The following is a 16,199-nucleotide window of genomic DNA, read 5'->3' as shown; positions in this document are numbered from 1 at the left end:
TTCATCTGGACTGGACTGCTCCAAAGGTGGTGACACTCAGAACGAATTAGATATAGTTGAAGAAGAAATTTGTAGGTGTTTGGAGGTACAATATGGATGTGGAAAGTCATTTAGTTTTGCAGCATGGAAACAGACCCTTTGTACATTCTGACCAAGTTGCCTACCTGAGCTATTCCCATTTGCCTATGTTTGGCCCATATCTCTCTAAACACTTCCTATCCATGTACTTGTCCGAATGTCTTCTAAGCATTGTATTTGTACCCTCCTCTGGCAGCTTGTTCCATATACCCACCACCCTGTGCGAAAAGTCTTGTTCCTTGGGTCCCCTTTAAATATTTCCTCCTTAAACATATGTCCTCTAGCTTTAGACTCCCCAATCCTAGGAAAAAGACTGATCATCCAGCTTATCTATGCCCATCATGATTTTGTATACCTTGACAAGGTGAGCTCTAAGCCTCTTTTGCTCCAGAGAAAACAAGTCCCAACCTATTCAATCTCTCCTTGTAACTCAAGCCCTCCAGTCCCTCTCTAGCCTAATCACATCCTTCCCATAGCTGGGTGACCAGAACTGCACACAATACTCCAGGTGCAGTCTCATGAACATCTTTTAGAGCTGTAACGTGATGTCCCAACTCTTGTACTCAGCACCTTGACACATGAAGGCAAAGGTGTCAAATGCTTTCACCACTGTGTCACCACTTTCCAGTAAGTACATACTTCTATCCCTTGTTTGCTCTGTTCTGTACCACTCCCCTGGGCCCTAACTATTCACTACGATGTCCTGCCCTCATTTAACTTCGCACTTGTAAATGGTGATTCTGCCCATTGTGCTGTGCTATTCCACAGTTTAAGGAAACCCACTGAAAGGGTGTTTGTCATTTTATTGTTGCTCTGCATAGTGGCATTGTGCAGCCAGTGCATATTAGGCCCCCTAGTAGAATCTTGGTATATCTGAGGTATACCAAGACTCTACCAGGGGACAGTTGAGAAGAGTTGGTCAGGGTCAGCAGGTTTTCTTCCTATTTGGGTTTTTGAGGAATCCTGTGCTTTAATGGTTGCAGCTTTTAATTCCAGAATTAAAATGATTGAATTGCTCCATTTGAAGTTGGATCTCTGGCTCTAGGTCTCTGGATTACTAGTCCAGTAATTAATCATGCTGCTACTTTTCTGAGAATGGTGGTGTTATTGTCTGAGCTGGACTCTTCTATGCCTTTCTAAATATTCTCTAATCTATTATCCAGCCAAGTGCTGGATGAACCAACCTAATAGCAAGGCAGAAGCAAGAAACAACCCCTGAGGACACAAGTTTAACAATTTGAGACAAATGTGGCAGTAGTTTTGTTTCAGCTGCTGGTTTTTTTTTGCTAACTTTGGTCTGCTTTGTACCATAGGTATTCCCTCTCTTCACTCCCCTCTCTGCAACTTAAAACACACTTCTCACTTTTCCAGTTCTGAAGTAAGATCCTTTATGTCACTTCTGTTTCTCACCCCAGTGATGCTACCTGACCTTCTGAGCACATCCAGCATTCTCTACATTGGATTACTGTAAAAATCCATGAGAGGTGGATAGGGATAGAGGCATCAGAGGTAATGCTTGTGCTCAGCTGACCCTTAGTGTATGGCCCCACAGGCACAGTAAATTAGGGCCAGGTCTGAGGAATAAAGTCTTTGATTCTAGGACCAAGAAGCTTTAACTTTCAGAATTTGAAATATTACCATGGTGCCTCAAACCGCTTTCTGCAACAGACTAGATTGAGGCCATGTAGAATGTATGGAATCAGCAACATTGACAAATACACAAATTACTGTTGTACACTCCCAATACAAGAGCTTTCTCCACAGTGTATTCTTGTTGCCTTTTAATAGAATTTCCATATCAAAATGCATTTTCTAAGTTACCCAAGTTAAAGTGCTGATCAATTTCTACAGCAAGATCCCACAAGCAAGGACATCCAGCAGTGTAGCACTACCAAACTGTCCAATCAGCCTTGACTACTTGGCAGTCTTCAGTATGGTAGTGAACCGAATCTGTTCTCACTTCAATCTGAAGAGATAAGGGTTGAGCCGCTTGTTAATGATAAAGCAGTGACAAAAGTTTCACACCCCTGGGTAAGAAATAATAAAAAAACATCTCATTTCCAATTCAGACTCCAGCAGAACTTGAGTGAGTCACTGTAGGTAGACTTATTTCTAAAGAGCACTTGGGCTGGTATGGTAAAACTAAGCTGATTGTTGGGAAATCCTGACTTGGCTCACTGGTGCCAATTCCCATACTTTAACATTCCTGGTGCCCACACTTGCTCTAACACAGCTGGATCCTGGTTCCAACAGTACCCTGAAACTCAGCTGCCTCTGCTTCTTGTTATCCTTTGAAATTTATTGGGTTCACTGGAAAATTATACTGCTATTCTGTTTAACACTTAAAAAGTGTGTTGCAGCTTTAATTGCAAATAAGATCAAATAGTGTGGGAAATCCAATCCAGCACCAAAGTCCCCAGTGTGTTGAATTAACAGTTTTATTGTATAGAGAATCTGAAGTCCACATATCAAAAGGCCAAATAATGCTGTGCACTCTCACAAATTACCCACCCACCTGTGAAGAGTCTGCAGTTGCCACATTGGACCACCTCAGATCACACAAAACCAGAGCGGCAGCAAGTCACGCTGGATTCCCAGGGGCTCTGAGGAGGAGATTTCTCTTTCCACTGAAAAGGTGAATGGAGCATCTGAGATAACATTCAAATGGCAAATAAAATTCAAGACAAGGATGTGAAGTTCAATAAAACATTTATTACATCTTTATAAATCAAGGGATATGGGCCTAGTGCAGAAGACTGGAGCCCAAATAAAAGATCATTGATTCATGAAGCAGGCACCATGGCTGAATGGCCTACTCCTGCTTGTATCTCACATTCTTACTTGAGAATGTTCATTTCTTCCCAGCCAGTCACTGCAAATCAACCATAAACCTATTGCACAAAAAAAATCAGTAAAATCAATCATCTAAAAATCATCCTCATCAATAAGTAGCTTCTCTTGGAGTGTGAGGCAGCAGAAACCCCAGGGAAGAATTCAAAGCACTTGAGAGGGGGTTGAAGGATGCCAAGAGAAGGGAAGAGCAGAGTATCTCAGTGCAAGGGGCACTGTCCACTGAAGCCTCAGAGGGACAGATGGTGATGGTTGGGAAGTGGCTATAGGGAAAGAGGGCGACTGAACTAATTGGATCGATCTTTCACAAGAACCTGCAGAGATGATGGACTCAACCCAGAAGAATCTGAAGTAGGAAGAGTGTACTGATCACACAGGAGAGGGTGCTGGGCCCTGAGTGATCCACAGCAGAAAGAATGGAGCAAAAGAATGTGACAGTTAAGCCTCAATCTGCCCAGAAACTGCCGAACACTGCCTTGTGTTTAATCATGGCTGTGCATAAATACACATGGTCAAAAGGCAAACTTGGACCCCAACCATCGCCAGAATCAGCTCAGAGATCAGTGACATTTAGTCTTTTTGGGGGGGAGATCCTGGGAAGATCCCATCCTTGCATTGATACATTGAGATTCCCAGCCATGCACCCTTCAGTGAGAAATACCAATGCACTGAGGATCAGCAACAGAAAGAACCCCACACACATACACCTACCTTCGCAACATCAAAGACCAGCAATTGAAGTCATGGGAAGCCTGAGGACAGGGAAAGCAGGGAGCTCAGGGAGAGGTTGGCATTGTTAGAACTGGAGACTGTAGTTTCATTTCCCAACAGTTTCCAATTAAAATCCTAAACTGCAGAAGAAGCAATCACTGGCTTTTCACCAGGAAAGTGGTCAGGAGCTGGTGCAGCCCAGACCTTTCCAAACAGAAACCACTGGAAACTTTATGTTACTGCAGGAAACATTTCCCCATATCAGAGGTGGATAAAACCAAAGGACATAGGTTTAGGTTAAGGGGGAAGAAATTCAGAGGTGAACCTTTTTCACCCAGAGAGTGGCGAATACCTGGAATGCACTGCCTGAGAAAGTGGTCGAAGCCGGGTCATTGTCAGCATTTAAGAAGCAGCTAGACGAACACTTGAATCACCTGGAAACAGAAGGCTGCAGACCAAAGTGCTGGGAAAAGTGACTAACACAGAAGGTCAGCATGGTTCACTGGTCAGCATGGATGAGTTGGGCCGAATGGCCTGTTTCAGTGCTGTACAATTCCACGACTCTGTTGAAATGTTCCTGCACATCATGCCCATTCCAAAATCCTGGCCTCAGCACCAACACTCGATTCTGGATCCCACACACAATACGTTCATTCACATCTCAAATTCCATATACCAATTAAAAAGGGGGAAAAGAAACTGCCCATGAGGAAAGTCACCAGGTCATGGCCCATGAAAGGCTAAAATTTGTTAATGCTGCTGTATCGTAGCCTGGAGGTAAAACAGATGGATGGTGGAACTTCACAACTTAAATTTATGCCTAGGACTGTCCTGCAGTGATTTCACATTGAGTGAGAGGTTTCGGCTGTGGGGGAAAACAGTGAAGAGGACAGTGCCAGTGGGGTTCACCCAGATGTCCAGCACAGAGGACAGGCTCTTGATTCCCCGGAACTGGAAAGCAGGCAGGATCTCTGTGACCAGGCACTTCTTCTGACAGGCCTTCCCCTCATCCAGTCCGAACATGATGACGGAAAACTTCTCCGGACCACCAATCTCCGCCCAGTTGATGATGGCATAAGCAAAGCCCCCGCCCGCCAGTGGCCGTGACCATAGATCAAAGTTACCTTGCTGAAGAGAGAAGGTTAAAACAGTCAGAGTGCTTTCAGGAGCTCCTGTCCACCAATGGGCTCATTGACAGCAGTGGAGGAAGGGACTGTCTGGCTGCCCAATCGGTTGTATCCAAACCCATTTATCAGCCCCTAAGTATTGCAATTCCCCAACACAAAACACATCGCAAATAAAACCATTAACCCCAGAAACAAAGCCTTCTCCACAGTTTAAAATCAAAGAGAACACATTAAGTCAAAGCATAGAATACAAGAGCTGGGACATTATATTGCAACTTTACTGGTTAGGCTGCCCTTGGAGTTCTGTGGACAGCTCTGAATGCCACACTATAGGAAGGATGTGATTATAATGGAGAGGGTGCAGAGGAGATTCACCAGGGTGTTGTCTGGATTGGAGGAACTTAGTTATGGGAAGAGATTGGATAGGCAGGGGTTGTTTATCCTTGAGTGAAGGACGCAGAAGGGTGACCTGGTAAAGTACATAAGATTATGAAAGGCATAGATAGGGGAGATACTCAGAATCTGTTTCCAATGGCAGGGGGCAGAGGTTTAAGGTGAGAGAGAAGATGTTTGAAGGGGATCTGGAGGGACAAGTTTTTTTTTAAAACTACACAGAGTGGTGGATATCTGGAACTCACTGCCAGAGATGGTAAATCAAATACAATCACCATGTTTAAGAGGTGTTTAGACAGGCACTTGAATAGGCAAGGCGCAGAGGATATAGACCTAATACAGACAAATGTACAATGGGGTACGGCATGGACGTGGTGGTTTGAAGGGCCTGTTCCTGTGTTGTATGATTCCATGACTCAAAGCGGCCACTCAATCATTTAGCCCCAATTCCATTTTGATATCTTCACTCACCAACTCTCTCACCTCCCCCTCGATCCTCCTCCCTCCACTTCCCTCATCTAGGGCAGCTATATTTGAATGATGATCCTAAACAAGGCAAGATGTTCAAAGCAGAGTCTAGTTCTTCAGCAAGAGCCCAGGTTTCCCAAAAAAAGAGGCTCGAGACTGGCAACCATGGCCCTTCCTAACCAGCCACTGGCAGACTGGAGAGATGGTCCCGACAGTCTGAGACCATGAGCAATCCCATCGTCTTTAAGACAAAGGAAAGGGAGATCCGATACTCACTCTGGTCACTCGATGACCTTGGATGCCCAGAGGGTCCTGGTTAATGGCGATGATGTATTGGTTCTGAAGCAGAGCCTTGGAGTCAGGATTGATGTTGCGGAGGTCATTCGACATCAGCAGAGGGGCAGCCATGATGGCCCACAATGCCATCTGGGTCACCTGCTGGTCCTTGCTCAGCCCGAAGTTACCAATGACAAGCTGGCAAAGCAAAGAGAGGAGTCACATTCTGCACAGGAGTGGGGTGATCGGTGGGGGCACCTCCACCAGCCCAAGGTCAATCACCCATTGACAACTGGGTCTTTACCTGGGATCACCATTGGCAATGTACTTACCATATCTGGATCGTTCCAGCCACCAGGCCCTGCCACAGGTTGGATCACACTCTGGTGGGCAGCTGTCCAACTGATGATGTTTTTCAGCGAGTTCCACGAATCACTGATGTCGCCGTGGTTTCTCCATTGGTTACAGTACTTCCTGATGTCCGTGTAATTGGGCTGAAAAGGAGAGAGAATCACTGGCAAATTCACACAGTCACATCCGCACCTCACCTCATTTCACGCACCTCACTCACTTTCTGCGTCCCCTCTCCTCTTTGACCGTGTACCTCTTGTATGATAAGATGAACTCTTGACCTCACAATCTATCTCGTCATGACCTTTCACTTTATTGTCTACCTGCACTGAACTTTCTAACTGTAACACTATATTCTGCTTTCATTTATTGCTTTTCCCTTGTCCTACTTCTATGTACTGATGTTTTGAAATGATGTGTATGGATGGCACCAAAACAATTTTTTTTAAAACTATATCTCCGTGCATGTGACAATAATAAACCAATCTAATTTACCTCACCACCTCACAAATGATCTCATGATCTACCTTGTGACCTTGCACCTTATTGCACTGCATTTTCTCTGTAGCTGTGACACTTTACCCTGTACTGTTATTGTTTTTACCTGTATTACCTCAATGCACTCTGTACTAACCCAATGTAACTGCACTGTGTAATGAACTGACCCATATGATCGGTATGCAAGACAAGTTTTTCCACAGTACCTCGGTACAAGTGACAATAATAAACCAATACACCAGAACTGGCTGTAAAGCCCATCCACTTCCTCCTCAGCCACTTGAAGAAGACGTCTTTAGATACTTCCCGGTCTTATCCCTATGCATGACCCTACACCCAACCCATGAGGCCCACCTCAAAGTGGCCCAGCATGCCACACAGTTACAGGGGGAGCCATCAAACTTTGAGGGCAATCAGGGCCTCAGATACAGGCAAGGTTCAGATCCGAAAAATGATGAAATACTTACAGAATTTCTAAATCCATCTTTAATTCTTTTACTTCTCCCATTGCTGCCCTGCACATTAACCATTACGCTACATGCTCCTTTCCTCCCTTCTACCCGCACAGCCGCACTCCTTCCTCTGGTGCTACTGGAAGGTCACGGCCTGAACTGTTAACTGTTCCCACTGACTGATGCCGTCTGATCTATTGCCAACAGATTTTATGTCATTGGTCACTCCAGAGAAGGTGCAGCAAGGCTGGCTGATAAACACACTCCTATCGAGTGTCAGATTGTGAGCTCAGTTATATATAGAGATACAGCATGGAAAAAGACCCTTCGGCCCACCAAGTCCGTGATGACCATCAACCACCCATTTACACTAAGCCTACACTGATCCCATTTTTGTTTTACTCTCCCCACATTCCCATCAAGCTCCCCCCTAGATTCTACCCCTCACCTACACACTAGGGGCAATTTACAGCAGCCCATTAACAACCTCCACATACCTCCCCCACCTCCCCCCCCCACCTGACCCGCAAGTCTTTGGGATGCGAGAAGAAACTGGAGCACCTGGGGGAAACCCACATAGTCACAAGGAGAACGTGCAAACTTCACACAGACAGCACCTGAGATCAGGATTGAACTTGGGTCTCTGGAGCTGTGAGGCAGCAGCTCATTCAACCCTGGTATGGATAGAGCTCAACAGTGCACGGGCAGCTGAGAACTGGGTTAGAGACTTTGAAAATCAGAGTGGGAATAGGCCATTTGTCCCTCCAAACCTGCTCTACCGATTCAAACTGGTCACCATCCTCAGTCCCGAGCCCACGTAACAGTGCACTCCCTTGACACCTTGCTTTTCCCCCCCCCCCCCCAAGAAGTTGATCTCCCTCATCTGTTCTACTGTTGCATCCCAAAAACCTCCAGTAAGTTTGTCAAACATGATTTCTCTTACACAAACTCATGCTGACTTTATCTAATCCATTGCTATTTTCAAAATGTTATTACCATAGTTTCCCCACTACTAACTTTCTGTAGACCAGTTTCCCTCACTTGCTTTGATCTTTAAATTTAAAAATAATATAGTGGGATTATATGTGTCACACAACACCACCTCCCCATGCCCCCCCTCTCCCAGTCTCCAGGGACTGCCCATGATCTAAAGAATGAGGATGACAACCAATCCTTCACTATTTTATGGCTACTTCTTGCAGGACTCTGGGATGTGGTATTACCATCAGAAACAACTAATTCTGGCTTCCCCACTGTCACAGAAGCCAGTCTTTACCCCACTCCACGTGGTATCGAGAAGTGGCCAAGAACATCAGATTACAGCAAAAGCTATGGGACCGGTGCATCCCAGCTGCAGTACTAAAAACCTATGCTCCAGAATTAGCTGCACCTCCAGCCAAGCTGTTCTAGTAGATACAACACTGGCACCTACCTGGCAATGTGCAAAGTTGCCTGGTAAGCCTCATTCACAAAAGGCAAGGCAGAGCCAATCTGGCTAACTACAATACAATTAGTCTACTCTCAAGCATCAGCAAAGCGAGGGAGGGTGACATCGACGGTGCTATCAAGCAGCATTTACTCACCAATAACCTGCTCGCCAATGCACAGTTTGGGTTTCACCAGGCGGCTCCAGACCTCATCACTGACTGGGTCCAAAGAGCTGAGCGCCAGAGGAGAGGTGAGAGTAACTGCCCTCAACACCAAGGCAGTACCTGACCCAGTATGGTAAAACTGAAGTCAATGGGTATCAAAGGGAAAACACTCCAGTGGCTGGAGTTATACCTGGAATAATGGAAGCTGGCTGTGATTGTTGGAGGTCAATCATCCCAGCCCCAGGACATCACTCAGGGCAGTGTCCTGGGCCCAACTGCTTCATCAATGACCAATCAGGAGCGGGGATGTTCATTGATGATTGCACAGTCTGTAATACCAAATGTAACTCTTCAGCAAATGAAGCAGCCTGTGTATACATGAAGCAAGACCAAGACAACATATAGACATGGGCTGATAGGTGACAAACAACATTCATGCCACAAAAGTCTGGGGCAAGGACCATCTCCAATAGGAGAATCTAATCACTTAACCTTGACTTTCAATGGGAGCTGAAGGCTATGGAGATCTGGTACTGAAGAGGAGATGAGACCTAGGGCAGGACAGCCATTGTCATATTGAATGGTGGGGTAGGCTTAAGGGGCCAAGTGGCCTACTCCGTCCCCTGCTCCTATTTCTCATGCACTTACATTACCATTGCTGAGTCTCCACCAATGTCCTGAGGGGTCACCATTCACAAGAAACTCAACCTGTCACATAGATACAGTCGCTACAAGAGCAGGTCAGAGGCTGGGTATCCTGCACTGAGTGACTCCTTCCTGACACCTCAAAGCCTTTCCACCATCTACAGATCACAAAGCAGGAGCTTGCCTGGATGACTTCAGCACCATCAACTCTCAAGAAGCTCCTCATCATTCTGGACAAAGCAGTCCACTTGATCAGAACCCCATTATCCTTAACATTCACTGCCTCTACCATCAGTGCACAGTGGCTGCAGTGTGCACCATCCATACAATGCACTACAACTACTCACCCAGGCTACAAGGCCTGCAGTTGTTCAAGCAGGTGACTCACCCCCACGTTCTCAAGGGCAATAAATGTTGGTCAGATCCCAAAAATATTAGTAAAAAGTCTAGTAGCTCAAAGGAACAACTTATTTTTATATCATTAGGGATATATCAATGAAGAATGGTTGGGTTTAAATTGTCAACTAGGACCAAGTGGGGTGGAATACTGGTCATAGATCAAGGATAGTGGCCAATGGGATCCCATCTGGGGAGGTGCGAGGTAGGGAACTTGGCTAAATGAGGCAAGGGAATGCACAGTAAACAGTGAGATATTGAGAAGAGCAGAGGATCTCAGAGCTCCTGCCCACAGAACAGGTCATTGAGCACAGTTCTAGTCACCACATTGCAAGAGGGATGTGACAGCACTGGAGAGAGTGAAGAGAGGGGAGTGGTCACAAGAATGGCTGAAAAGTTCCAGTTATGAGGAGGGACTGTCAGGGTGGGGGTTCTTTACCCTGGCATGAAGGCTATTGAGAGGGGATTTAATTGAAGCGTATAAAACTAGGAGGTGCCTTGATGTTGAACTGGGAAAAGCTGTTCCCTTTTGCAGAGACAGCAGTAGTTTGTGGGCATGGATTTAGTGTGATTAATGGAAGGTTTAGAGGGGAGATGGGGAAAACAGTTTCAAACAGTGCTGGGTTCCGGAGCTCACTGACAACAAGAGTCAAAGGCAGAAGGTGAAAGGGTGAGCAGAGAAACGGTTTGACCTACAAACCTTCTGCTTGGCCAGGCTGGATGGGCCGAATGGCTGCAGGGTGTCCAAGACGTTTCTCCGAGCTCTCTGCACATCACATTCACGCAATTTAAAGTTCAGCAGAGTTCAATCGCACTTGCAAAGACTTGCCTTGCATTAAATTAAGTCAGCCTTAAAGGTATCAACCCTTAAAGGTTTAAATTATTTGTGGGGTTCAGTGAGGCGGGGAAAGGAACTGTCCTTCTTGTGCCAGGCAATCAAAAGAATCACCTTCTTCACAAAATTCTGGAACCTTCCACCACCTCCCCAAAACTTCACCATGCAGGGCAGCCAGAACTCCCAGGACTGGGCAGATGGCTTCGAGTTGATCAGGTATGGTAATTTACCAACACTTGGTACAGCAGGTGGCACAGTGGGCAGAGCCACTGCCTCACAGCACCAGAGACAAGGGTTCAATCCTGTCTTCAGGTGATGTCTGTGACGAGTTTGCACTTTCTCCTTGTGTCCAGGCAACATCCTGGTCAATCTCCTCTGAACTCGCTCCATCGCAACCACATCCTTGCTATAATGTGGCGAGCAGAATACAATACTCCAGGAGTGGCCTAACAAATGTTTCATGAAGTTGAAACATAGCTTCCTAATTTTTCTATTCTGTATTCTGACTGATGAAGGGAACCATGCCATATGCTTTCTTCACCACCCTGTCCACCCATGTTGCCACTTTTAAAGAAATATAGACTTGTACACAAGGTGTCTTTGTTCATCAACACTCCCTAGGGCCCTGCCATTTACTGCATACATTCTACCCCTATTTGACTTCCCAAAATGCACTCATCAGGATTACATTCCATCTGCAATGGGTGTCGCGGGTGGACAGTGAAGACCAACTACTGGGGGGGGGGGGGGGGGGGGGGGGGGGGGGGGGGGGTCACGACACTGTGGGAGGGCACAGGAAGATCTGGTGCCATCTGCCATTGAGTCAGTCCCAGACATCAATGGTCAACATTGCAGGTGGCCAAGTCCAGCACTAATGGCCCATCAACCAGCCGAGTGCCAATGGCTCCAGTCAGAATGGCAAGTGAAACTCAATGGAGAGTCTGTCCAAGAATATCTTCCACCTCACAGGCTTAAGGGACAAACGGCTCCCTTCTGTTCCAAGAGGTCTAGCAGAGTGTGCAGTCAGGGCCTTGTGTTCCTGATCCCACTAAGCTGACTGCTCTAGTGCAATGACAGAGCGGGAAGCCTGGCTGTTGGACCCTACCTGCACAAAAGGCCAGAGGTAGAAAGGCCACTCGCAGGAGTACACGATATTTCGCCCCGTCTGATTCAAGGCCAATGACATGTTCTTGTAACCTGAAAACACAGAACGAGATGCAAGGTTAACCCCACCATTTGAGAGATGCCCCTCTACTTCCCAGTACAGTGAGATCTGTGGGGCCATGGTACAATGTCCCAACAGTTCAGCACTCCCTCAGTACAACAGAAGAGCCTACACTGGGGCTCAGGGTTACGAGACGTGGCTTGAACCAAAAACCCTATTGCTCGGTTTAAGTATGAGACAGCAGGTGCAGTTTTACAGCAGTCACACTAGTCATTGTCCCCAACGTGCTCAGTCTTCCAGCAGTAACCCCATTCCACATTGCCCCTCCACTCACCTTCAATCAGCATGTCCAAGTTGATGAAATTGCAGCCATCAAACTTCAGGAGATCCACACCCCACTCGGCAAAGGTCTGAGCATCTAGCTCGTAGAAGCCAAAGCTGCCCGGATACCCGGCGCAGGTATGGGTGCCCACATCCTGATAGATGCCCAGCTTCAGACCTTTAGAATGTACCTGCCTCAGGAGAAACAGAGCAAGATCAACATGAAGCAGGTGGGCAGCACAGTGACACAGCTAGTAGGGATGCTGCCTCACAGCTCCAGAGACCCGGGTTCTAGCCTGACCTTGGGTGCCATCTGTGTGGAGTTTGCACGCTCTCCCTGTGAGTTTCCTCCCACATCCCAAAAATGTGCAGGTTAATTGGCTGCTGTAAATTGCCCCTGGTGTGCAGGGGAGGGATAGAATCTGGGGGTGGGGGGAAGGTGGAGTTAATGGGAATGTGGGGAGAATAAAATGGGATTAATGTAGGATTAGTGTAAATAGGTGGTTGATGGTCAGTAGGTCAGTACAGACTCAGTGGGCCGAAGGGCCTGGTTCCCTGCTATCTCTCTCTCTGACTCAGAACCCCTCATGTGCAGGTTAAAAGGATCTAGAGGGAACATTAGGGGTTTACACACTGCCGGTACTCACGTAGTCTGCCAGATGTTTTATCCCACTCGGGAAGCGCAGGGGGTCAGGCTGCAGGCGATGGTTGTCGTCCCGCCTGGCAGCGAGCCAGCAGTCATCGATACAGACATACTCGTAGCCAACATCCTTCCATCCTTCCGCTGCCATAATATCAGCCATCTGCATGTAGAGCTGCTCACTGCTCCAGAGAGGGACATGACAGACTCATTAGGTAGTTCACAGAATCCCTTACATACTCTAGCTCGGCACTGCAGCAAATTACCAAGCGAGTGGGTCTCTCAGGAAGTGCCAGACTTCTCCCAGGGTTTGGCCAAAGCCAGCATTGCCTTGCCACAGACTTTGGGAAAAAGTCACCCTACCTTGTGAGAACTGTTGGGAGCATTCCCTAAGGCAAGGCCCTAACCATCATTAGAATGGAAAAGGAGCTTTATGTAGGCCAGCTAATACTCAGTTACAACATGTGGAAAAATCTGACAGACAGAACTGTGAAAGGACCAACTCTTATGAGGACTCACAGTAGTGAGTTCTGCTGCTTCACAGCTCCAGCAACCCAGGTTGTCCTGACCACCAGTGCTGTATGTGTGGAGTCTGCATGTTCTCCCAGTGACCATGGGGTTCCCCCAGGTGCTCTGGTTTCCTCCCAAATCCCAAAGATGGGCAGCTTGGAAGGTTAACTGGTCACTGTAAATTGCCCCTAGTGTGGAAGCGAGTGAGAGAATCTGTGGCGGGGGAGTTGGGGGGGGGGGGGGGGGGGTGGGGAAGAAGAGGGGTGTGTGCGGTGGAGGAGTTGATGAGAATGAGGAGAGAATGGAATGGGTTTAATGTAGGATTAGTGTAACTGGGTGGTTGATTTGAAGGCACAGATTCATAGAGAGATACAGATCAGAAACAGGCCATTCAGCCCATCAAGTCAGCGCTGACCACTCATTTACACTAATCCCATTGGGACCATCAGGGTCCTAATCAACGTTCAACCCTTAATCAGAGGAAACACAAGCCATCCAGCCCTGATTATTCAATGTGGCACAGCTGGGTAGAGCTGCCTCAATTCCAAAAACACAGATTCAATCCTAACCTCAGGTACCACCTGTGTGGAGTTTTTTTTCCATGTTCTCCCTGCGACTGCGTGGGTTTCCCTGTGTTCCAGTTTCCTCCCACATCCCAAAGACATGTGGGTTGCTGGGTTAATTGGCCACTGTAAAATTACCCCCAGTGTAGTTAAGTGGCAAAATAATTGGAATTCATGGGCACACGAGAGAGAGTAAGTTGCAGTTACATGGAAATAAGTGGAGGGAATGGGACTGATGGGATTGTTTTGCAGGGAACCAGCAAGTCCCAATAGGGTCTGTCCTGATAAGCATGGATATTTCTGAATTCTTCAAAAGACTTAAAAACATTAACAAAAAAACTTAACTATTTAAAACTTAAAACACAAATGTAGAAGACATTTAAACATTTTGGAAGCATTTTAAAAGTGCTTTCAAAAATAAAATTAACAAATTCTTACCTTTCAAATCAACCACAGCCTTCACACCTCACCCAACCACAGGGAGACTTTCTGGTGACTTTGATTAACTACAGGACAATCTACCCAAGTTCTTCACCCTCTGCTGGTCTTGCACTGCGTCCTGAGTGCGAATGCAGGGTGGAGCCATGGTGATGGCACTGGGGCAAAGTTGGACTCTGCAGGAGTCCCCAACACCCAGCTGTTTGCCCTTCAGGTGAGTGCAAGATGTGCCCACTGTCCAAGGGCCCAGGCAATCCACCCAGAGAATAGCTAACAATATCTCTCAATCAGGACTCAAACACTGATTATCCGCTCAAATATTACATTGGACGAGTGGGACTGGACTGTGGCTGATTCCCCAACTTGCTCCCCAACATTATGTGCTGTATGACTCAATTCAAAACTTCTCCTCCACTGTCCCCAAGTCCCTCACCTCTTCACCTGAAGGCCCACTACTTGGCACCAGGCCCTGGAAATGGGAAGGTCACCCATGGCTCCAGCCTCCTTCCACACTGACCCCACAGTTGGTCCCTCACCAAACCCCCTGCAGGGCCCTTCCACACGGCTTCCACCACCCTCCTCAGCAACACATTCCAGGCACCTGCCACTCTCTGTTTAATAAAAACTTGCTTATAAATCTCCTTTAAATTCTTCCCTCTCACCTTAAAGTTATGCCCTCTAGTATTTGACATTTCCACCTTGGGAAAAAGACTATCTACTCTCCTCAAAATTTTAGGTCACCCCTCAGCCTCCAATGCTCTAATTCCGCAGTGACCAGAACTGCACACAGTACTCCGAGTGTGGCCCGACCAAAGCTTTATACAGCTCCAACGTGACTTCCCAACTTTTATACACAGCATCTCAACTGATGAAGGCCAGCATGCCGTATGCATTCTTTACCATCCTATCCACTTGTATTACCACTTTCAGGGAGGTATGGGCTTGGACGCCAAGATCCCTCTGTACATCAATGCACCTAAACGTCCTGCCAATTACTGTATACTTTCCAGTAGCATTTGACCTGCCAAAGTGCAACACCTCACACTTGCCCAGATTAAACTCCATCTGCCATTTCTCTGTCCGGATCTGCAATTGACCTATATCCTACTGCATCGTTTGACAACCTCCCTGACAACTCCCTTCAAGCTTACTAGTTAGCCGACTTTATATTTTTGTCCCAATCATATACATATCACAGACAGAGGTCTCAGTGTTGATCCTGAGGTCACAGAACCACCACGACCCTCTGTCTTCTATGGCCAAACCAACTTTGAGCCCACAGCCGAGCGCCCCCTCCGTCCCTCACTCACCTAATGCAGTTGTGGGGATCGGCCCGGCAGTCAACGTTACACAGGAACCTCTCCCAGTGCAGCCAGCCCATGACTGGGGTCCGGGCCAGCCCGTTCTCCAGTCCCCAGCTCCCCCGGAGCAGCGCCAACCCGGCGACCAGCAGCAGCCCGAGCAGCCGGCCACCGATCCCTTTGCCCGGCTCCATCGCCGCTCCACTTCCGCGAAACACGGCCTGCTCGGCGCCGGCTGACTGACTATTAGAAGAACCAACCACGGCCGGCCTCCGGGACAAGCAGCGTGCCGGGGGCGGAGCCGGAAGACCAATCGGCAGGCTGGGGGCCGGGCCGGGCCGGGCCGGGCCGGACCGGGTGACCAATTGGAGCGGGCTGAGGGCTGGGCCAGGCGGGTGTCAGGAGTTCTCGGGAGTCCGGTAACTTCCTGGAGCTGGAGTTGGGGGTGAGCATCCCCGCCATCTCCTAACTCACTCCCGGACCCCTGATCCCCAACCCCTCCCTCTGACCTAAACACCACCAAGCCCCTCATACTCTAACACCCCCTCCGCCCTCTATCCTCACCCTCACCCTCCACCTATCTCTCCTG

At 47.7% G+C, this 16,199-nt stretch overlaps 1 protein-coding gene across 3 annotated transcripts; it reads right to left on the bottom strand.

Annotated features, from left to right (window-relative positions):
- Nucleotides 1–2,536: 2,536 nt before the first annotated feature.
- Nucleotides 2,537–15,848, bottom strand: gla (galactosidase, alpha). Of its 3 annotated transcripts, none has more exons than XM_052021343.1 (7): nt 15,620–15,848; nt 12,806–12,980; nt 12,172–12,349; nt 11,778–11,869; nt 6,236–6,397; nt 5,904–6,101; nt 2,537–2,705 (listed from the first exon to the last, which is right to left on the bottom strand). In XM_052021343.1, exons 1-7 carry the CDS (start codon nt 15,802–15,804, stop codon nt 2,634–2,636), a joined length of 1,062 nt encoding a protein of 353 aa, XP_051877303.1. In that variant the 5' UTR covers nt 15,805–15,848; the 3' UTR covers nt 2,537–2,633. The 3 variants fall into 3 exon arrangements, with proteins under 3 accessions (XP_051877303.1, XP_051877302.1, XP_051877304.1); XM_052021342.1 differs by lacking the exon at nt 2,537–2,705 and adding an exon at nt 2,771–4,767; XM_052021344.1 differs by lacking the exon at nt 2,537–2,705 and adding an exon at nt 2,777–3,680.
- Between the last annotated feature and the right edge of the window lie 351 nt (nt 15,849–16,199).

The sequence above is a fragment of the Pristis pectinata genome, chromosome 8, assembly GCF_009764475.1.
Source record: "Pristis pectinata isolate sPriPec2 chromosome 8, sPriPec2.1.pri, whole genome shotgun sequence".
Classification (NCBI taxonomy): domain Eukaryota; kingdom Metazoa; phylum Chordata; class Chondrichthyes; order Rhinopristiformes; family Pristidae; genus Pristis; species Pristis pectinata.
This window is presented reverse-complemented; position numbering and strand designations above follow the sequence as displayed.

Bases quoted from the DNA above. Each gene is read 5' to 3' on its own strand.
- gla (XM_052021342.1), bottom strand. From the start codon at position 15,804: ATGGAGCCGGGCAAAGGGATCGGTGGCCGGCTGCTCGGGCTGCTGCTG. The intron at 12,981-15,619 runs GTGAGTGAGGGA...TCTCTGGAGCAG, and splicing joins GATCCCCACAACTGCATTAG to TGAGCAGCTCTACATGCAGA. The intron at 11,870-12,171 runs GTGAGTGGAGGG...CTGTGTTTTCAG, and splicing joins CTTGGACATGCTGATTGAAG to GTTACAAGAACATGTCATTG.